The sequence below is a fragment of the Caretta caretta genome, chromosome 13 (assembly GCF_965140235.1).
Source record: "Caretta caretta isolate rCarCar2 chromosome 13, rCarCar1.hap1, whole genome shotgun sequence".
Classification (NCBI taxonomy): domain Eukaryota; kingdom Metazoa; phylum Chordata; order Testudines; family Cheloniidae; genus Caretta; species Caretta caretta.
Genome location: NC_134218.1, coordinates 9213367 through 9236929, shown reverse-complemented (window position 1 = coordinate 9236929; position 23563 = coordinate 9213367). Strand labels below are relative to the sequence as shown.

Sequence of the window (23563 nt, the reverse complement as noted above, 5' to 3'; positions counted from 1 at the left end):
TTGAATATTGAATCAATATGTACATATAGGAAGGGATTTTTCACATTGTACATTGTGGTTTTTTTTAATTTAAATGAAATCAAACTAAGTGTTGAATTGATTATAAAAGGCAACCACTATAGCTTGCTTAATTCTTTCTTTCTTTCTTTCTTTCTTTCTTTCTTTCTTTCTTTCTTTCTTTCTTTCTTTCTTTCTTATATATCAGTTTTATCACTGTGCCTGTTTGGGTTTTAGAGTTTACAGTTCCATTACATAAATCAGGGGCTAATAATGCTCCCAGATTTTGTTTGTACAATACATAGAGTGCTGGGTGGGAGCAGTATCAAAATAAATAAATGGCAACCAAACAGCTATGGTACACTCAGGGCTTGCCTACACAAACATTTAGGCCATGTCTACACTGCTGCTTATGTCAGCAAAACTTATGTCGCTCAGGGGTGTGAAAAAACACCCCCGTGAGCAACATAAGTTCCGCCGGCATAAACGGAAGTATGCTCAGCGCTGTGTCGGTGGGAGAGCTTCTTCCACCAACATAGCTACTGCCACTCGTTGGGATGGTTTAATAATGTTGATGGGAGAGCTCTCTCCCATCAGCGTAGAGCAGCTACATGAGAGATCTTACAGCAGCGGAGCTGCATCGCTTCAGCTGTGCTGCTGTAAACTCTCTAGTGTGGACATAGCCTTAGTTTGCAGCAAATTGGGGTACAAATCTACCCCATACTAGCCTGCCACTCACTAAATGCCCATGTGGACCCAGCTGTGCACTAGTAGTGCTTTGAAACAGGAGTAGATTAAAGTGCACTAAGGAACTGTTAGTGCATGTCCACAAAGTCTACACAGACACTTAGTGAGGGGTACAATCACACCCCAGTGTGTTGCAAACTAAATATATAGACAACCCTGAGTGTGTTCTTACATATTTACCATGGCTGAGAGTTGCGGGAAGATTGTCAAAAGCTCCTAATGGATTTAGGACCAAGAGTCCCATTGAAAGTCAGTCTCCAAATCCCATAGTGGCATTGAAATCTCCCCCTAAAATGCTAAATACTTAATGGTTTTCTGGTAATAACATAGCTTGGGTTGTGAGCGATGCCATACAAACCTTACATGTTCATACTTATTCAGACTTTAGTGTATTCCTCATTATGGGCCTAGTCTAAAGCCGGTGGACAGACTCTTCTTGATTTCAGTGGGTTTGGCTCAGTCTCTATATGTCTATGCAAAAAAAAAAAAGAAGGACTTGTGGCACCTTATAGACTAACAAATTTATCTGAGCATAAGCTTTCTTGAGCTACAGTTCACTTCATTGGATGCTCCTTTTCTTTTTGCGGATACAGACTAACACGGCTGCTACTCTGAAACCTGTCTATGCCGTAACTCAAAGTGATCCCAGGATTTTAACAAGAAGTAATGGGCCTGAATTAGAACTCTCACTCCAAAGAGCCACAGACGTTGAGAACATTGTGGTTCAGTTCCACATCAGAACTTTGTGGCTGGAGACAACCTCCAAATTTGTTGACATCACGTAAAGCCTAATTCTGTAGTCGTTCCTCATCCCTTACCCCAGCAAAACTCCTGTTTGTCTCAACAGAAGTTTTGCCTTAGTAAGAACTGAGCTTCAAGCTACTGCACATCCTCCATTTTCTATGATATCCGTGGCTGGACCTGAGACGACCAAAAACTTCACAGAGCTGGGGCCGCAGAAAATCCCTGTATTTGGTTCCTGTGTCAGTGTCCTTCAGTGTCCGTTTGATGCAGACTGTGAACTCTTAAAGGCAGGGATTGTGCCTCCCTTTCCAAACCTCTGTAGAGAGCTGTTCGAAGTTACGTACCCATAATAACCAAAATAAAGATGATAATAATGCGATACTCTATTTCTTAGACAAACCAAGTAATTATTTTTGTTTGAACTTCTAGCAATGCAGAAGGTGGCCGTTCCTATTATGTGAAAAAATATTTAGTGTCACGGGGGAGGGAGGCACAGATAACTGGGGAGAGGTTTGAATTGAAATATTCCAGATGAGACCGGCGTAAAAGTTATGTACTGCAAACCAAGCAACAATGAAATGTGAAGTCACAGAATAACACACTTTATAAAACAAAACAGTGAAGAGCTTTTTCCCTCTGGGTTTTGGAATAAACAGTAATTAAATCATGCAAAAGGTGACAGTGAAATTGCTTTAAAAAAATCCTCCCACTATAATTGCTTTGATACCCACATTTTTTTAAATACTAGGTAACTTTTTCCAGTGTTTTTGTCAGCAAAATGTGACACTTGCTCTTGGTGCCTCATAATTTATGGCAGCATTAGCTGACAGTTCCAACAGCATATAGATTTAAAAATATACTAAAATGGTTTAAATAAATATATAATCTGGAAAGCCTTTGTAAGCAGCACAGTTATGAAATGATCTCGATACTAAACTCATTTAGAGATGCACTGTGCATAATGCAGCAGAAGGATGGTCCAGTGGTTGGGGTGCTAGTCTAAGACTCAGGAGACCTGGATTCAGTTCATTGCTCCATCACTTTGTGTGTGACCTTGGGCAAATCACTTAGGGCTTGTCTACACAGGGACACTCAGGAAAATTAATCTGAATTAACAAAAGTCTGAATTTAAAGTGGATTAGTTAAAGCCCATGTTTGAATGCTCTTGTTCAGAATTAAAGAGTCCTCAATTTGGTTTAGTTTAATTCACTTCCAAAATGAATTAAGCTATCGTGAATTAAAGCCAATTTAATTCTGAATGAGAGTATCCACACAGGGGTTTAATGCCGCTGAGCTAATCCACTTAAATTCATACCTTTTAGTTAATTTGGATTAATTTTCCTGAGCGTCCCTGCCTAGACAAAACCCTAAGGGTATGTCTACACAGCAAAGAAAAAGCTGCAGCTGGCCCATGCCAGCTGACTCACCAGGACCCTCCCACAAGGGATCTAGAGCCCAGGCTCCAGCCTGAGCCCGGAAGTCTACGCAACAATGAGTCCCAGGAGCATTGGTTTTTCTTTGCTATGAAGACATATCGTAAGTGTCTCTCTGTCTCTATTCCCTGTGTAAAAAGGGGTTATAATAGCACTGTCCTACCTCTTGGGAGGTATTAAGAGGATAGATACATAAAAGACTGTGAGGTGCTTGCATACAACAGTGATGGGAGCCATATAAGTACCTAAGACAGATAGCTGTATATCCATTCGCAATCACTGGAAATGTTTTCGCTGCTGTAATGTGTTTCTTTTGATAGGGTGTATGTTTTTTTTCTGGTGGCTTGTTGGAGCAGTCAAAAATATTGTGCTTTGCCGGTTCAAATCTTATCTAATCAGTCGATTGTGTTGCTTAATTAATATGGGGTGATTTGTTTTGTTTTTAACCTAACGTTTGTGATATTCAGCTTGGCATGCATAAAAGTGCTTCTCAATCACATCTTTAAATTAATTCTACTTAAAAATACACAAAGATTTATAAGTAAGAGAACTTTGATCTGATTATATATAGAGAGAGAGAGACAGACAGACAGACTGTACATTGCAGTTTGTAGGTTGTTTCAGAGTTCCAACTCTTTCACTTGACTGTAGTATGCCAAACAGTCAGATCAGCGAGAGATTACAGTTCTCTCTGTGTATCCGACTCCAGCAGAGGGATATATTTAAAATTTTTCTTTGTGTAAAAAATATGTTTTTATTATTCTGATAATGGAATTGTTACAGGTGTTTAAATTTTAGTTAAGCATCAATACATATCTGTCTCATAGGTAAATTGTTGAAGGGTTGGGCAGAAAAAATACATTTTGTCTAAAGAATACCCACAGTGGGGTAATAGACTCTAGTTGAATTTAAAAGATAACAGTGACAAGGGAGAAATCCACTTGTAGAAATGGGGAACAGCTGTGTTTTAGATCGAATGAAACTGTATCAAATACTTTAAAAATGGCCCACAGCTTCTTCCCTGGGGATAGAGATAAAGCACAAGAGCATTCCTGAAAGGGCAAAGAAACGGTTAAATCATTTCCTTGATGGTTATTAGAGAGAGAGAGAGAGAGACAGCATGCGTCTGAAAATTAAATGTCTGAAACTTGTGTTCAATGGCTTTTTTTTTATCTGATGTGCATGTTCTTTGTCTCTTGCCTCCTATTCTAGTGAAATTTAGTGCCTGTCCCGGGAAGAACGGAATTCGGTACGAAACCAACAACTTGGACTTCAAAGTGAGGACAGATGGGACCATATATGCTGCCCACCAGGTGCAAATCCCCTTGAAACAGACAATGTTTATGGTAACTGCGTGGGACCACCAGACCCTAGAGAGATGGGAAACAATGGTCAGATTACTGGTTGGGGAGAAATCACAGCACAATGGACACAAGGTAAAGACCTTTAAGGCTGTCTTTCCTTGATTAAAATTGCCTCTTGTGGTGTTTCATAGAATCAAAGAAACGTAGAACTGGAAGGGACCTCAAGAGGTCACCTAGGCCATCTCCATGTATTGAGGCAGGATTAAGTATACCTAGACCTATTTCCCATTACGTTTACTATTTCTTAAAGAAGTTGCACATAATATGAATGTGAACTTCATGTATTGTACAACTGTATTTAAAGGGCGGGTTTTCAAATAGGAAGTGCCACAAGCTATGGCCAACATCTTGTGAACAATTCTTTAGCAGTATATTCTCCTGCTGACACATGTGCTTTCACTTAGTGTTACTAGAGAGGAGAATAAACTCCTCAGTTCATACTTTTATAGTCTTAAGTGATCAGCTGGTTCTGATCTATATCGTGAAGCTTTTTAGTCTATAGAATTTTTCCTACTAGAATTTCTTTGCTGTTTACAGTTAATATTGTCCCTCCACTCGAAATACGGCCTTCGAATGAATGAATAGCAATAAGACCCTGTGCCCGACTGCCTTCCAGAATTTAATTGCAACCTTTTCTCAAAACACCCAGGGTCACAATTTGCTCTGTAGCAGTAATGTAAATCTGGACTAACACCACTGACTCTGTTTCCACTGGTGCAGCTGAGAGGGGAATTTGACCCAGGAAGTTTTCTGCAGTGATTTTATAATAATAAGTTTCTTGCAACGAGCAATCTGTCTGTCTGTCTCCACAGTGAGGATCAAGAGAGGAGATTTTAGCTTGTTTTCTTCCAAGACAACAAGGGCTGGAGCATTGTTTCTGCTCATTAGCAACACTGTCTAGTGCCCTCAGTGGCCAAAAGGGCAACCAGGCACAACATGGCACTGTTGTGACAGGCATTCAGTCTGCTGAGCATCAACATCCCTCCTCCCTGGAGTTAAATAACCCAGGCCAATTCCAAAGCCTTAGAAAAGCCACCAATACATACTTAAGGGAATTTCATGAGACATCGCATCTCAGGTGTATTCATTATTATATATTTAACATCATAGATGTGCATGGTGACTAAAAAAGAAAGAACAGTCCCTGCCCTGCAGCCTGAGGACTACGTCATGCAATTTAGGCTACTTCTACACTATGAGTGAGGGTGATTCCCCTGGCTAGTGTGAGTATAAAGAGCAGGGTAGCCGCAGGCACAGAGGCATGGCTGAGCCGTATTGAAAACTACCAGTTCCATGCATGGCCTCCACTGCCATTACCAGCCCTACCGCAGTGACACTGCTATTTATGCCTGCGCTAACTCAGTGAGAGCTAGTGCGAGTAAGTGTACATGAGCAAGGGACTCACAACCCTAGCTTGTAGCAAAGATGACAATGGTACAGAGCCACCCCACCACAGGGGCAGCTCAGAGAGGCGACAATCCTTCTTCGTGCTTTATGACGGTGCTTCTGACTCCCCAAGTACACCTTGTCCTCTCTGGGCAGTCACGGTCCTGCTTCCTTCCTATCCTTTCCGGGACAGTTTTTTCACCTGCTGGGAAATATGGTGGAAAGCACTTAGATGGAGTTGTTTTCTGTAGCCACCCAATGTTTTCACCCCAGAACTTTCACAAGGTTTTGAGCCATGTACATATACCACCTCCTCAGTCTTCCGTAGCATTGCTCTGTCTTGTACAAGACATAACTACGCCCTGTACGTTATATCAGCTGTATCTGCCACTTAGTAACAAAAGAATCCAGCTGGGCAAACTTTTTCAGAGAAAAATGCAGATACACCTCAATGTTCCGCAAATTTGTGCTGGTTTCACTGAATTGTTTCAGTTGAAAAAAAAATAATCCTAAGAAATCAAACTGTTTCATTTTGACATTTTTCCAAATGACACATTTTAAATGTTTTGGTTCAAAATGACTTTTTCTTTCAAAAATGTCCTCTAATTTTATTTTAGAAAATCCAAACGAAAATACATAAAACTCTTGAAATCAAACCAAAATATTTCATTTTGAGGTTGCACAAATTTTGTTTTACTTTTTGATTTGCTAAAAGTTTTGGAAAATTTCATATTGTGTTTGAGCTTAAAAGCGATTTTAAAAAATGCAGAGTTGCCTAGGAATTGAAGAAAAAAAGTCTATTCATCACAAAGCTGCGCAAAAGAAAGCCCATTTTCTCTAACAGTGATTAAATATTGGGGAACAAAGTAATGCAGCTTCTGTACTCCAGTTTCTTCTCACTCTGGGAAAGCCCAGAGAATGCACATTTCTGCTTTAGTAAAATATCTGACTGGAAATTCCTCTAATGTTAAAATAAACTGAACTGTGGTTCAAGATAGAACGAACAACAGCTTTTTAAAATTCATATCATTCCTTTCTAAAAGCCTTATTAGTGTATAGTTTGATGCTGAAAAATTGTGGAATACAAGACTAATGACAAGGTCACAGACAGTTTTATTGCACCACATCTCAGGCATCTGACTTGTATTTTATTTAAACCCTCATGCTTTCTGCAAGCAAAATAAGACTTGTTTACCAAAGAAAGGAGCAACATCATGGGATTATTTTCAAAGATAACAATGTGGTGCTAAAAACCAACAGTATCCAGTTTCAGGCCATGACCCTAATATACAGCATTTCATGGCTGTTACGGGAAAAGATTTGAAATGTATTGTTACAAGGTCTAATACGACTCAATCAAAAATGCTTTTATAAAAACTGTTTTAGGGTCTTTTCTGATTCACCTGCAAGACTTCAAATAAATATATATAATGTTTCTTGAGAACAACAAACCATTACGTGTGATCTGTGTTGCAGTGCAGACCAGTGTTTCTCAACCTCTTTAATACCAGGGACCGACTTGCTGCCTTGAGAAACACTGGTGTAGACAATCAAAATAATCCATTTTACTTTGTAAATCTATGAGTGATTTTGTGTAGGTGATCTGTAGCTCCTGGATACTTAAAAATTGCTGGTGTTAAGAGGTCAGAGTTTACTCGTGTTTATCCCTCACACAGACCTCCCTTTGGGGCTAATTAGCACTGACCTGTAATTCCTCATGCTCCTTGGGGATTGCAGACCAACTGTGGCTAATTCTTGCAGAGGTATACTGGGCAAAAGAGAAGTGTCATATTCCTCTGCTTCTCCGCCCCTTCCCATTCCCACCCACATCCCACCCACTTGCATATTCATTGAAGGGGGAAACAAAATTTGGTTCAGAATTATCAATGAATTAAAATTCCATAAGGAAATGATTGGCCTACCTGGAGTGGGCACCATTCAAAAGTTAGCTTGTCCTAATGGTTACTACAGTGCAACCTTTACAGAGAGGAAGGTTGATCTAGTAGTTAGTGCACTAGCCTGGAACTGAGGAGACATAGGATCAGATTCCTGCTCTGCCATGCGCTCTCTGGGTGTGGGCTCTTGGGCAAGTCACTTTGTCTCTCAGTACCTCAGCTCCCTATCTTAAAATTGAGATAATCGCATGGCCCTACCTCTATAGTTTTGTCAGGATGCATTCATTAAAGACTCGGGGGCTCTCAGATACTGTGATGGCAGGGGCCATAGATGGAGCTGAGACAGAAACATCATGGTATTTGAGAAGCCTTCACAATGGACAGCATGCAGGTAGACAGCTGCTCTGCAGTGAGGCTGCCATTGAATTCAGAAGGGCTCTGTGCTGCTGCAGCAGTCTACCTGCAAGCTGTTCACTGTATTTTCCACTGCATGCATCCGATGAAGTGAGCCGTAGCTCAGGAAAGCTTGTGCTCAAATACGTTGGTTAGTCTCTAAGGTGCCACAAGTCCTCCTGTTCTTTTTGCAGATACAGATGAACACTGCTGCTCCTCTGAAACCAGAGATTTTGTTCTTATCCGTGTATCTCAGTAACAGCAGCACGGTTACTTTTGGTGAAAACTGATGTTTTGAAAGCTGAGCAACAGTTACACTATGGCTCTGTTTCCTCTCTTTTGTTTTACACCCTTAAAATTTGCTAATTATCTTGGAGATAACATAACCTCATTCTTGAAGGATCAATAAGGAATTCTACATAAATGTGAGGTAGCAGCTATTTATCCTAGGCATCGCTGGCCCAACAAATTTTCCGTGTTCACCTCTGTAATATAAGGATTTTAACTACAGAATCTAAGTTTCATTAGATTGTGATAAAACTGGGGGTAAGTATAAAACCCATTTTATGAGCCATAAAGAATTTTTTTTCTCTTAGCAACTGCTTGAAGGTAAACTTTTTTCTGGTGAGTGCAAGTGGTGTTAGTAACTGTAGGAACTTCTTTTTGTTCAGTCTTGCAGGAAACCTGATAGCAATTCAATTAGAAAATGCAAATGAGGTCACATATTTCCCACTGGAGTGCTGAATTACCCCAGAGAAAACTGAGCGATATTCTAGCATAACAGTAAATACTAAGATAAAGTTTTTCACACTGTTCTCATTTGACTGGCTGTTGTTGCAATTGAAAGTGTCAATGGGACCTGTGGGTATAGTTTGCAAACAAGAAATTGTTGTTTATGGAACTAATATTAGTCCCTTATAGCTCACGTCAGCATTTATGAAAAGATAAACTTGAGTAGGATAATATTCTAGAAGAAAATAAAATCAGCTTGCTGGCTTTGCTTATCTGGAATTAGCTATGCATTGTTGGCTTTGCTAAGAACATGTACTATGTTTTTCTATCAAATGCATATTCAATTAACCAACTGCAAAAGACGAAAACTATATGCTTGTAAACCGTGATAGAGCAGAAGATGTCAGTCTTCAGAATACGCTAAGTTTCATATGTGCACACCCTGAAATCTTCCTAAGAAGTATGGATGATTCTGTATCCATCTACTTCCTAGCCTTCCACACCTCCCCTTCCAGTCTATACAAAGTGCAGTTACTGAGATCCTCATCGCTGTCTATCATGCCAGTCCTCTCCACCCACTTCTTTGAATCCCTTGAAGTCAGTTGACCTATGTTGGATTTTCACCAGCTGAGGATTTGGCCCATAAAGGGCAAGCTGAACTTTTTTTCCCCTTATACATATGTGCTGAAACATATGAACTCAGTTGTGACAGATTGTTTTCTCTTCATTACTGTATTTAATTTTTCTGTAATTATCACTCTATACCTTAATATTGATAACACGGCAACAGAGAAGAGAGTTCACAACAGAAGGGGTTGGGGATACAAGCAGCCCTTGTTGCTGTCAGTAACTTATCCAAGGAGAAATCTGTTTTTACTTCAATTATTCTCTTTGTAAATCCTACTGTCTTCCTGCCCTGTCCTTCCAAATTCTCATAACTGAAGAGGGATTTTGTGAAGTCAATGGAAATTGTGCAACTAAAACCTTGCAAATACATGCATATGCACCAGCACAAGCAAAAAAGTAGAGATGTCTGTCTCTAAAAAACCAATACTCACATAAGCCCTGCCTAGGTTGTGCTACGTCCCATCTCATTTTGGCGTTCTTTCCAGAACCAGATGTAGAATCAGCTGCTACACACCGTGAACATGAAAATCTTGTGGAATCAGTGCCAATTGACTGTTAAGGCTATTTTCCCGAGACACAGCCCTTACGTTATCATCTGTGGAGTTTTATCTTGCTAACAGTCTAAAGCATTTTCCACCCCCTGGATCACATATGTAAAAGATTGAAATACCTCAACAGTTAAAAAGAGACTTGTTCAGAATAGGGCTTGTTTATGCCATCGCCAGCCAGGGTGTGCCTTTGATGAGTCCGGGGGCAGTGAAACACACCTTTCTCTGGATGGGGTGGGGAAGATCCCAAGCAGGAGAAGCTGGGGTAGAGCTGTACACACTGCTGTATTTTCCCCTCCCGCTCCTGCTGGGGCGCAGAATGTGTGGGGGAAATGCAGCTTCATTCTCTTTCCCTCTCTCCCACACCAGTCTCTTCCCCCATGCATGGGGGATGGACTAACTCACATGGGAACAAGGTAATAAAACTTGTCCTGCCCACTGCTGCCGTTGGATGGGGGTAGGTTTGAATCATGGAGACTGGCTGATGGGCATTCTGCCTACCTCAAAATTCTCACTTGTGCTTTCAGATGGATCTGATATTCTTCTTACTTTTCTTTCCTAAACTGGTTTACAGGTGTGAAGAAGCTTTTGTAGTTCTCCACAAAGCTGATTGTGTTTGAGTTATTAGTTAGATGGAACCAAATTTTCAAAAGCCTACCCAACCAGCCAGAGGCATAATATGCACACACGCTTATTGTGACTGCAGAATCCTACATTTGCATGCATACACCATTTTTCAGTACGAATAGCATGTGCATACAGCCGGTAGCACAGTTTGGTCACATAAACGCACCAGTTTCCTCACGCCAGTGTTGGATTTGGCATGCATAATACATGTGTGCACATTTTGCAAAGCACAGTCTCCTTTAGGGGAGATGGCTCTGTTAGAATCTCACTCAAACTTTTTCCTGTCTGTCAGCTGATGTGTTCTACAAGTCTGTGTGGCTTGCCAAATCTGACAATTTTTCTTACTAATTGACTGTAATGTGATCTATTCTATACAGCCACACTGTTACTTGATAAAAAAAAGTAAGTAATGAATTTTTGCATAACTAGCTGATTTAATTAAAAATGTTTTATACTGTAATTGTACGATTTCTATAAATGGAGAGATAATTTTGTTTAATGAGTTTCTAACCAAACATAACATTCTTGACTGTGTGTAGCCAGATTTGATAAAGGTCACAAATACTAAGATTCCACTGTTTGCTTTTGTAAATAGCAATGATCAAACAGCTTGATTTGGCACTTGAAATATCCGGGCGGAATTGGTTCCCCCTATTCCTGTTTGCACCACAAATTATTAATATAGTTTTAGGAGCAGAGGGGGATCTTCGCTGTATCTGAATGCTGTTCATTATCTTTAAAGTGGAAATACACTGCCAAAATCACGTCTTATTGTCAATTAGTGGCTTCTCTGCAAACACATTAATTTAATGCCCCTGCTGAAGTACTGTGCACATTGGAACATCTTGCTGCTAAAATGCCAGTTTTCAGAGCACTTTGACACAAAAATCATTCATGAATAGCAATTTATGCTTTGATGCTAATGGGATGTGACGTGAATCTATCTTTGATTAAATTTGCCACCGAGCTTACAACTATTTGTAAATATGGCTGATAAGTAGCCATAATAGACTTTCCAATAGGAAAACAACCGAGAAAAACAGATTTTGGATTCCTCACCTGCACAGTTCCAACACAACAGCTTAAACTAAACTGACTGTAGTAGAAGGAGGTCTAAAAAAGAAGGGCCATCCGTCTACTACATTTCCCATCCTGCCTTCAACTTTGGCAAATTCAACAATGACCTAAATACAAAAGAATCAATTACCCTAAAATAAATTCTCCTTTTGTTCTGAAAACCGTTCATTAGGCTGCGTGAAAACACAAAATGAAATCACTCTCATCGCTAAAAGATCAAAAGGTAAAAAAAAACGGTATTTTGGAGAAAAGGGCCTGATTCTTCCTCTGCTACCATCATTGATGTCAACAAAAATGTTGTCGTCTCAGAACATAATTCATGCAAATGTTTATTCAGCACCATTCTCATTTTCTCCTTGTTAAAGAACTTAGATATATTTTCATTGTTTTATTTTGTGGTTTGGTAAATAGCATTTTCTGCTGTCATTCCCATAGCTACCATGGAAACCAGCTACAATGCTTCAGAATAAATACTTTTAAATAAATATGCTGCAAGGAAGGAAATGGTGCCACCTTTCAGAATGTGAATTGGTGTGCAGGAAGAAGAGAGATATGTTGGAGGATTGGATTGAAGATTGTTCTACAGAGACTTGTCATTTATTTAAAAAAAAATCTAACCTCAGTAGAATATTGGGTTTGACAATAAAAACAAAACAAAAACCAGATTATTTATCTTCTGAAATGTGTATGACCCAAAGCTATAAAGAGGCAATGAAAATAATAAGACTAACAAATCAGAAAAACACAAGTAAATCATAAATAATATTGATATTTTGGAAAGGAAACACTTTCCCCTCTCCTCCCACCACAGTTATTGTTTATTCACGAAGCAAGAGTAATATATTTCAGCATTGAATGGGAAATGTTTCATTTCCAGGGCTGATCGCTATAAAGTTAATAATCTTTAAAGAATACACCTTAAAGCACAATATTATTTATATGCAGAGAATGGCGGCTTATTTACCCAAATGTTAGTGCGATCCAAAATGTTCAGCTAAGCAGGAACACAAACTATATTATATTATGTAAATGGGATTGTGATACGCTCTGCTGGATAATAACTTCCAGATGTCTCTGTAGCCAGAGGCTGACAGATATCAAAGACAGGTTGGCTGGAAGGGGAGAGGTGCCAGCTGGCTGGACTGGTTACTGCTAAGTGTAGCGGAAGGTGAAAGCTGGTGTTACTTCATGCACACTGATTTTATTTGTGGACTAGTGAAAAGATTGTGGCACAGCTTTCTCTTTGCTATCTGAGATGGTAATTGTGGTTATTGGAATCCCTAGTGCCGTTCATCTTCTGGGAGTTATTTCCTTCTTAGGTCTGTTTTGTAAAGGGGCATTGAGCTTAGCACAACAGGCCACCCATTAAAGTTTGACAAGCCACAGACTAACAACAGCAAGCATTTAAACAGCCATCAGCCCCTCGTGGGTGCTCCTGGCCTTTGCAGCCAATGCAAAATGAAAATGAGGAATCTCTGAGTTCAAGTCAAGAGATAAACAGGCAGAAGCCCAGTAAAGCCAGAGGCTCCAAGGAACCTCTGGTTTTTTAAGAAGCTTCATCTAAACTTGCTTAGGCTTTGTCTACATTAGCACTTTTGTCAGTCAGGGATGTGAAAAAACATACCCCTGACCAACAAAACTTTCACTGGCAAAAGCTGGCCAGCGCTATGTCAGCAGGAGATGCTCTGCTACTGATGTAGCTACCGCCGCTCGTTAGGGGTGGTTTAATTATGCCAGCAGGAGAGCTCTCTCCCACCAGCATAGAGCGGCCACACAGGAGATCTTACAGCGGCGCAGCTGCAGCTGTACAGCTGTGCCACTGGAAGGTCCGTAGTGTAGACAAATTAGTTTTAAACTCCGAAGTCACCTAGAGTCTCATCTACACTAGCATTAAATACCAGTGTTCAGAAGAATACCTGGTGTAGACAAGGCTATACATCTGCACTCATTTAAGTTCAAGGTGAGAATGAACCAGGAAACATGGGACCCAGACTTACTCCCATTGAAGTCAGTAACAAAGCTCCAGTTATGGACTTCAATGAGACCAGGTGCTGACACATGGATTGTCCTGGGAACAAAAGGAGTTTGTCTAATATTAAAGATGGAAGGCAGGGACACTGCCTTCTGTATCCCATTCAGTTCTGAGCACCCTGTTAGCACATAGGGCTTCACCCAGTATCCATTGACATCAATCGAAGGACACACATTGACTTCAATGGGCTTTGGATCAAGCCCTTAACAAGTAATAGTATATTTTAAAAGTGAAAATATTGTGGGATAATTTATAAACCTATTAACAATAAATATGCTGAAAGGAAAAAACAGAATTAGAAAGGGCATTTCCCCTTGTTACAAATGTAGGGCCAGATTCTGCCACCTTTATGCACTATCACAGGCTGGCTGGCCCTTTAAGGGTTTAGCCTGCAATGGATCAACTATCTCCCCCACCCACACATGCACACATCTGCTGGAGATCAGGTGGCTCAACTTAGTTATCAGACCCAGGAGGGGGAGTGCTAGGGGATTTCCATAAAGAGCTGGGTGAGCCCAGTTGGAAGTGGGGAGTTCTTATTCCAGGGGCAGCCTGGAAGAAGGCTGAACTTCAGAAAGGGGAGAAGAGCAGAATGAGCTGGCTACTCCCAGAATGAACTGGGTCTGACTGGAGGCAGGAACCCTGATGAGCGGCACCCGCCTGAACTGCTTAGAAAGGGGAGAAGTATGCTAGCCCCTGGGTAGTGGGGATGTTCCAGGCATAGGAGGCATGGAAAGACCACAGCATTTGAGGTGTGTCTGTGAGGAAGAGGTGGCTTGGCTGAAGGTTTGGTTGTTTTCATAGTTTTGGATGGAGTTTAGTAACAGGCTCTGAGGCCCAAGAAGGGGCTGGACACTGTAAAGTGATCTGGTTGGGGGGCCAGGCCACTCCTACAAGTGAAGTAGTACAAAGCACTGCGGGGGAAACTGAGGCAAAAGTTGCTGCAGCGCTACATGTGGACACAAGGGGGTGGGCTGGGATGGCAACTTTGCTACACACACACACTGATTTTACTAGGACTGCTTGAAAAGTTAGGGGGCTACTCAGCCTAAGGGTGTGGGACTCTGGCCCTCCCTGATCAAGCTGTGGAAGAGAAGGGAACCATTGCTCCATTTTAAAATAACGGGAGCGCACAGTGAATACTGAAAATGTGATTGATTGATTTATTGTATTTGGCTTTACATAGGAAGAAATGTTACTTTATTAACAAAAAATTCACCGGTATGATTATTTGTAGTGCAGTAGCTCCTAGGAGCTCCAGTCATGGGCCAGGACCCCTTTGTACAAACACAGAACAAAAAGATGGTTTCTGCCCAAAAGAACTTACTATCTAAACAATACAGATAACACTGCTAGCTTCACAGTCCTTTCAGGAGCAGTTCTTAATAAATCTGCCCTGATACCTTTGTACTAACTACACGTATGTACAGTTATTCCTGAAACGTGAATATTAAGACACCAAATCACACTAATTCTGAATTCGTAACAAATTTGCTTTCCAGCTTAGTCTGCCCTGCAACAGGTTTCCCTTGGCCCCATACTTTGTCTTCAGTCTCCTTTCTTTGACTCAATGGCTTTGGTCCAACTCCAAGATTTTCTTCCGACCTACTTCTCTGATGCGTCAGTGTCCCAAGGAAAGAGGTGCCGTTACTGAATTACGGAGCCTCCTTTATAGCTTCAGTGTACAGCACTGGACCACAGCACTAAACTTTTTAAATGCCACCTCATAACATCCAGGATGGAAAGAAACCACTGTCAGAAAGTAGAATTAGGTTCCTGGTTTGGCATGTGTTTTCCTTCCTGTTGCAGAATGAGGTGCAGTGTCAATATAGTCCAGAGGACTTTGTTTTCATTCCTCATGTGGTCAAGATACAGGGAATTCCCCTAAATCTGTCTGAAATACACCATGGAGTATCCCACTCATGCCAACCTGTTAGGGGCCCTATAAACAGCTAGCATAGATCCAGTGATTACAGAGTAATGATCTGCAAAGGACAAAATGTCACAGTAAGTTTGTATCCACTAAGTGTGTAGAGAATCAGCAGGAGAAAAGATGATACTATTGCAAATGGAGGCCCCAAAGTAAGTGGCAAATTGTTCCTGTCCCTTATTCAATTGCATGGGGGTAGGGAGAGCACAAGGTGACCATCTGCCTATATGCATCCCAAGCACAAAGGTTAGGGACATGCGTAAGTCGCTGCTTTTGGGGGAATACAGGGATTGCACCACAAAGGCATACATCGCTCCATCAAGGTTAGGGACATGCGTAAGTCGCTGCTTTTGGGGGAATACAGGGATTGCACCACAAAGGCATACATCGCTTCATCATCAAGGATGATAAAGTGGGGTACTGCCCCCTGCACATCCCATCCTCGCTGAACCACAAAGCTGGTTGGTTGTAGGAGAGGACAGCACGCTGAGGAGGCAGCATCTCTCCCTGTGTTTATAGCTGTGCAACATAATTTGGCCCTACATAAATAAAAGACATGAGGGCCCAAATCTGCATTCCATTCTGGCCCTTTATCCGCTCCAGGGAATGTAGCTAGGGGAGGGAGTGTGGGTGAAATGCTGTTGCCTTCCATCGGCTCCTGGTGTAGAGTAGCATAAATTCTGCTGAGGGTTGGCTGATAGTACAAATAGCCACTTTGCAGCCACCGTCAACCTTCCCCTCTTCCTGCAACAAACACAGCTCAGGTAGCACAGAGAGCCAGGCTCAGAAAATGGCCTGAAAGAAAATGAGGTGGTGGAGAGATTAAAATGGAACTCTCAGTATTGAGAGAGTAGAAAGGAAGGGTGGTCCAGTGGCTAGGCCATAAGCTTCAGCCTTTGGAGACCTGTGTTCAAGTCTCGCCTCTGGTGCAGGCTCCCCCCGTGACGTCAGGCATGTCTCTCCATCCCTTCATTCTCCATGTGTGAAACGGGAGTAATAGTATCTCACATGGATGTTGTGAGGATAAATACACTTCAGATTGTGAGGTGCTCCAATACCATGGCAATGAGGCCCGTGTAAGAATCTAGATAGATAGATCTCATATAGCTCTGAGCCCAAGGGTTTAGCTAAGCGAAAAGTGTTTCACAGCAAAAAAAATGAAATTGGGAGCTGTATTACCAATTAGTATAACTAAGCTTCCATATTTACATTCCACATTTGAGTTGGGCATGAGATCCTTGCACGTTCAAAATAACATGGTAGATTACTGGTGTTTATAATTGATTGTTGGTGCTATTCCTGAGACATTCTTAGATATTTCAGTCAGAAGAATGAACAGGTCTGGCATTCATTCTCACCAGACTTTGTTACAATGTTTGTCTCTCAGTTTTTGAAACAGCAGAAAAACATGTTCAACTTATTTAAACAACACAAGAGAAATTAAGGCCGTTAGAACACATCATCAACAAATGAAGATGAAAAAGAGTTGTTGGGTTTTTATAAATAAGATTGTTGCTGTGAGGCCCTTTTTGAAATTCTGCATTCCAAATTCAGAGACATGTCGACAGTTTATTCTAGTGTAGGAAAACATCATCAGGGCAACAAGGAAGCTAGTCACTGTCTAGTCACCTGCCAGCAAAGACTAAAAAGGCTGGTACTGCCTTGCCGAGCTGACACTAATTATTTCAGTATACACAGAGCTTTGGGATTCGTGTTAATTCTCAAGTCTGTCTTTAGCTCAGACGCATTCCACTGTGTGAACTCAGCAGAGCACAATTATTTGTCCATTCCCTCATAATCTGTCCCCACACTCACATGCCAATTATGTAAACTGATCCAAATACCTGCTCCTCAGAGGAACCCCTCTTGGAAACTGCAAACCAATTACAAATTTAAAAAAAAAAATGTATATACTTCCCGATAGCTAGCATCTGCTAGGCCTATTCTAAAGACACATATTTCTGAGTATTTTCTTTATTTAATACTGCGTCCTGTCATTGGTTGAAGGAAAAGCATCTCTGGTGTTAAAGTAGAAGGGACCCTATTGGAAATATTGTCCTTTATGAATGGTTTACTAAGGGTAACTTCAACAGCACCTACTTTATCCTAAAAAGAAAAGGAGTACTTGTGGCACCTTAGAGACTAACCAATTTATTTGAGCATAAGCTTTTGTGAGCTACAGCATCCGATGAAGTGAGCTGTAGCTCACAAAAGTTTATGCTCAGATAAATTGGTGAGTCTCTAAGGTGCCACAAGTACTCCTTTTCTTTTTGCAAATACAGACTAACACGGCTGCTACTCTGAAACCTGTACTTTATCCTAAAACATACTGGAAGTGCATCCAAGAACCACACTATGATGCTGTTTCCCTATTCATCACTTGCTAGAGTTAGTGCTCTTGCAAATGTATCCCAGTAGTGATCGGCAAAGTACTGATGCTACAGTAGTGGTGGTGTTTTTGAGTAAAGGCTTACAAAACCATGACCATGTCAAGTCCTAAAGCTGATCACTGTAGTTACCTGGATCAGTGTTAGCATTGGTTCAAAATTTTCTCACTTTGAATTTTTTTGATCCGAAATGGGCTAAATATTTTGAAAAATTAGCTCATCTCTAAGGTTTGTACTAAACATTTTGTCCAAATTTCTCTCAAATACGTCAAACATCATTGAGGTCAGTGGGCATTTTGGGTGCACAAGGAATACAGCATCACAACCAAGCTCAGTATCCACCCAGCATTAAGACCCAGATTTTAAAAGGGTAAACTATTTTTAGGCACTATTTGCATCATCCAGATTTGCACTCGTATTTTTTGTGCCAGCAGTGACTTTCAGGTGCAAATCCAACTCACTGTGCACCTGTAAATCAAGTAGTGTGATGTCTAAATAATTTAATTTGCCCCCCACAATTAATTATAATCTTTCCCTATATATCTTATTCCATGCAGCATCCCACAGTGGGGAATATTAAGTAAACCGATCAATGTAACTTTTCTGGCATGAGTAAAATTATTGTGCTACTCATCAATAATGTGTAAATATATTCTGTGGCCCCAGTCCAACAAGGCACTTAAGCATTTGCTTAACTTTTTGCATGTAATTAGTCCCACTGAAGTCAGTGAGGCTGCTTATGTGCTTAAAGTTAAGCCTTCTTAAGAAGGCCTGATATACACATTATAGAATATAGCCGGATGCACAAGATAACAAAGCTCTTTGCTTTGTTCTCAGAACTCGCACACTTTCCAGGCTCTGATAATTTTTCTACAACTTGATTTTTTGCAGTGAGGATGGCAAAAAGATTGAGAGTCTGGGGAAACTATCATTTTTGTCTCCACAAACATCCACATATGGCCCCTCTGAGATTTTAATGAGAATTTGTAAAGCTCAGGTATGATTCCACCTACTTCACCAATGGCAATGGCATTTTCTGTTTTTTAAAAACAAAAAAAAGGCCAATGTTTGCCGGGAGGAAAATCAGTAATTTTCCTAAATTGGCCAAATGCAAAATTCTTCAGTCTTTATCTCAGCTACCTTTTGTCTTTACAAAAACCTGCAATAAAACAAAATACCCCCGCACAAAACCTTGAGAACTGCCACACGCACTGAAAAAGAAAATGGTTTACAGGCTGCAAAATATTACATACACATGCACCTTCACTGAAGGCATATGTGTAATTCAAAATCAAGTTCTGTTTAAAAAATGTTATTTTATGTACAGAATGAAGGATCTGTGATAGTGAACCCTTTCAACACCAGAGCAGAAGAATTGTCTAGGTAGTCAGGACAGCCAGCTTACTTCCACAAAACCAGATACTAAAAGTTATTGGTACTCTCTTAAAGCTAATGAGCAGGTTAACATGGTACAGTGGAGTTAAAACACCCCTGAGGAGTTTTGTTATTTTTTTTTGTTTTCCCAGTAGATTATATTTACTCAAAAATTGCAGATTTCTTTATCCAAGATGCTCATAAAGCTTTCTGCAATTGGTATAATGAAGACAATACATTCTGGACAGCAGTTTGATTTGGTAATGACAGTTCCATACATTATTGAAAATGAAGTGGCAGCAAAGATGCCAATAAAGTCTATTATGCTTCTGTGATGCAGAAATGTTTACTTCATTTTAACAACAATAATTTTTACAGCGATGCATGAACGTTCCACGCAAGCAAGAGTCACTGTGGCAATAGTCCCAAGAGGTGATTCATTTTTTTCCTTTTTTTCCCACTTGGAAAAAACTAACTGCATTTTGCTTTCTTTTTCCTCAAAAACAGCAAAAAGGGAAGAAAAATTCATCTACAGATCTTGCACCGCAACCGAGTGACACTTTAATACCATGGCGCCAGCCCCAGAATTCTAATGGGCTGAGAAGGCAAAAGAGAGACTGGGTCATCCCACCAATCAATGTGCCAGAAAACTCAAGAGGGCCCTTCCCTCAGCAGTTGGTTAGGGTAAGTGCAACTATTGAAATAATAATAATAATAAATAATGTGGTTGTTCTGGTGCAATAACAGGGTGCACTCCAAGTCTGTAGCATGGGAGATCGGGCATCAAACACAGCGTCATTTCTCTCTCTTCCTGAGCCAATGTCTGTCCTGGAGGTAAAGCACTTACGATACAAGTCTTCCCTCCCCTCAAATCCAACTCAGATGGAGTTTAATCACCTCCTTCTAGCTAATCCTGGGGGGAGATGTTGGCTTCACTCTCCAAAATGGCAGGTTGCCAACCCTCTCAACTGGATGATGACTGCAGGTGTGAAGCCAGGAATGGTGACTCCTAAGTATGAAAGGGTGTTACATCCTGAGCATCCTTTCTCAACTATCAGTCAGAGTCAGGATCCAGATGTACGTTTGCATGCCTGAGAAGGGTATTGATGTACAAAGCTATATGAAATCCTTCATTAACTAGCTCCTACACTGCATGTTGCTCATTTCTTCCCTTACTATGGTGTTCGTAGAGATCAGCTAGCCCCATGGGACATTATGCTGACATTTGGATGACAAAAATATGGACTACAGGATGCATTTGATTGCTGTTGATAAATGTAGCAAAATTATAAATACATGTGACTGTTTGTTTTATGAGCCATGATTTTGGTTTCCGGAAAGGAAAAATACTAGCTGTCAAAAAAAAATGTAAATAAAATGAAGACTCACTGACTGATATTTTATAATTCTTCCTTTAGAAGAAAATTGTGACATAATTGCAGAATTTAAGAACTAATTTTGAAAAAGCAGTGGTGTGTAATTTACATCCCTTGTCAGGAAATTCATCCCGCTCTTCTTGAAACAATGCTTGCCGAGCCCTTTCCTGGATTAAAATGAATTGCTGTCATTACCTGTTCCACACTGATTAGCTGAGACTTTGCATGATAGTTGGGAAGAAAGAGTAGTTTGCTGAATCTCACAGGAGTATCAGGAAACTTGATAAGTCATACAATGTCGGAAACAAGCGCATTTACAACCCACCAAATACCAGGTGCTGCAATTGTGGTGTTGACACAATATCTCTGCAAGGAGCACAGAGGTGATTTGGGACAGAATATTATCGACAGTCAGATACTTTAATGCCTGATTTTGTTTTCAAAAAAGAGGCTTGAATTTCATTCACTTTGTTGCACACTTATGCAGATACTGTCACACTGCAGTTATTGTGATGTGGGATGAAAAATAATACTCAAGGATTGGATTTATGTAGCCATACGTATGTGCAATTGTATTTATTTCACATGTGACGGTAGGTGCAGACTGCATTTAGAGCATAGGCCTCTCTTTGTGCAAATCAGGTCCATGATGTACAACACAGTATTGTGGACCAAACTGTGCCTGTCAACTGCTGAGGGGCATGAATGGGGGAAGGGTGCAAGAAGCCTTCCCTGGCATTCAGAATCTGGGCACACTCTGGCCTTTTAATATGTTGTCATATTGATTGTAATTTGAGTTGCCCAAATGAATTAAAGGGAGAATAACTCAAAAACCTCACTAAGCAAAATGGATAGTTTGGGTTACTTCTGAATGCCTGTCAGTATTTAAGTGCTACACAGCAAGCAGGCTAATTGCAATAAGAGGTCCCCCCACATTGACTTCTTTATGAGTTTTGGCTGAAGAGTGACAAGAGACTTTGGCTCCAGCTTATTAAACCTTAGCATATGTTAGTGTTATCAGGTTACCTACTGCAGATGTGTAGGTTAATGGCTAATATCTCCCACATACTTTTGTCATGGTCTGGAGATAAGATTGTAGAACTCAGAATGTGAAGTCATGTTTACAAATAGGGAAGGCAATTGTTATCTTTTATATAAGTATGGAGGAGTAAATATTCACACCTTAAAGAAACACTAGCTTTGGGGAAAAACAGCTAGACACAGCAAACATGTTCTTAAATTGTTAAAGAAAGAAACCCCCTCATGGCTTCAAGATCTGCTGTGCAGACAGTAGTACAAAAATAAAAATAAAATAAAATAAATGAAATCAAAATTTGGACATGGAGGGGAGGAAATGATTTAAAATACTGTGATTTTTTTTCTGCCTCGTGAAGTGCAGAAGGAATTATAATGGGGGGGAAAGTCACAGCCTTGCACAAATAACAGCTTGATTGAACATGAGACTGCCTGATGTTTCTGGTTTTTGTGTTTGATATTTGATGGTGTTTGGTCTCATCTGCGGCATCCAGTCCCTCGACCCATTTGATAGCCCCGATAAGTGGGGGTTGAGTGAAGTGAATGGTAGCATGTGTTAAAGGTTCACCAGTTAGACTCTGCCCTTTAACTGGTGAGAATAGGACAACCCCATGTTTTCAAAGACCAGAACTGTGTGCTTATTTCAATCCACATAATCTTCAGATTGCCCTAAGGCATTCTGCTGTCTAATAGAGCTAGGTGAACAGTTCTGGTCTGATTTCAAACACTCCTGCTGATTGGGTGTTGGGTTTTTCTGTTCCCATCTGTTCACACAGTAGAGCAGAAAGAGCACATGAAGAAATACAGCATTGAGCTAACATGTGGAAAAAAAGTGCGTGTCAGAGAATGCGATCAGTTTTGTAAAGCTTTCAAAACTAGCAGTAGTTCCTAGACCCTGCACTTCCCTTTGGTCTAGAGAGTGCTGTCTGAGCTTACATTTTAGATGCAAGTATAGCTAATGAAAAGTTGTCCATCCATTATGATATCTATGAGTAGTCTTGTATATCCAAGATGAGGTGTTGAATAATATGAAAACCTGAACATTAAGACCCAACCTACTAGATGTACGTTTTATCCCACTGCTTGCTGGATTCTGTTTGCATTTTTATAGGTTAGACTAATTTGAAATGCATAGGCAAATCTTTCGTGTTCCCTCCTAATCCTGCTTGCTATTGTGAAGGGGAAAATTCCATTTTATGGAAGTTGATTAGTTACTTGTCACTATTTTTAGCAAGGCTGTGCCTGAATGAAGTTTAAATCATAGCAAGGTGAATACAGCTTGATGGGAGCCATGTAAGGCTGCATTACGAGCTATCTGGTTCAGTTGGTATCAGCTGTAATTCTCTACTCGTTAAAGTATTTCATTCTGGCAAAATGAAAAAATAAAATAAAAAAGAACCGTACCCCCCCAAACTTCTACAATGTTATTCCTGGGGAGGGCTGGAGGAGGGAATAGAATTCTTTCTGGTAACTACAGGGTTTGGTTTTGTTTCTTTCAAAGGAACATCAAGTCTGTTCATATGTGTCAACTGCTAGAAGTTTGATTGTGTTTAGGTCGAGAGGAATACAATAAAAGAGAGAACAAATGTCTGTTTGGGTTTGGCTGCTTAGAAAACATTAGCAGTACAGAAGCAAATTGTAAGCTAGATCTTTAGCTGGTGTAAATCCATATAGTTCATTGATCTGATCCTGTGTGAATAAAATTTGCAGATGTTAAGGCCAGAATAGACCACCAGGACTAATGCATCATAGCCCATAGAATTTCAACTGGTCCTTCCTGCAATGAAGGGAATCATCCTTCCATTCTATGTAAGCGAACACTATTGAACCCAATAACGGGGGCTGGAAGTAGAGCATAT

General features: G+C 40.5%; 1 protein-coding gene across 6 annotated transcripts in view; it reads left to right on the top strand.

Moving 5' to 3' along the window:
• Window positions 1-23563, top strand: part of CDH4 (cadherin 4) — a 671722-nt gene that overhangs the window by 419790 nt on the left and 228369 nt on the right. For all 6 annotated transcript variants that reach the window (XM_075118731.1, XM_075118732.1, XM_075118733.1 and 3 more), the window contains 2 exons: window positions 4134-4357; window positions 19801-19977. In XM_075118731.1, coding sequence (XP_074974832.1) covers window positions 4134-4357; window positions 19801-19977 — 401 coding nt within the window. The remainder of the gene's footprint in view (window positions 1-4133; window positions 4358-19800; window positions 19978-23563) is intronic.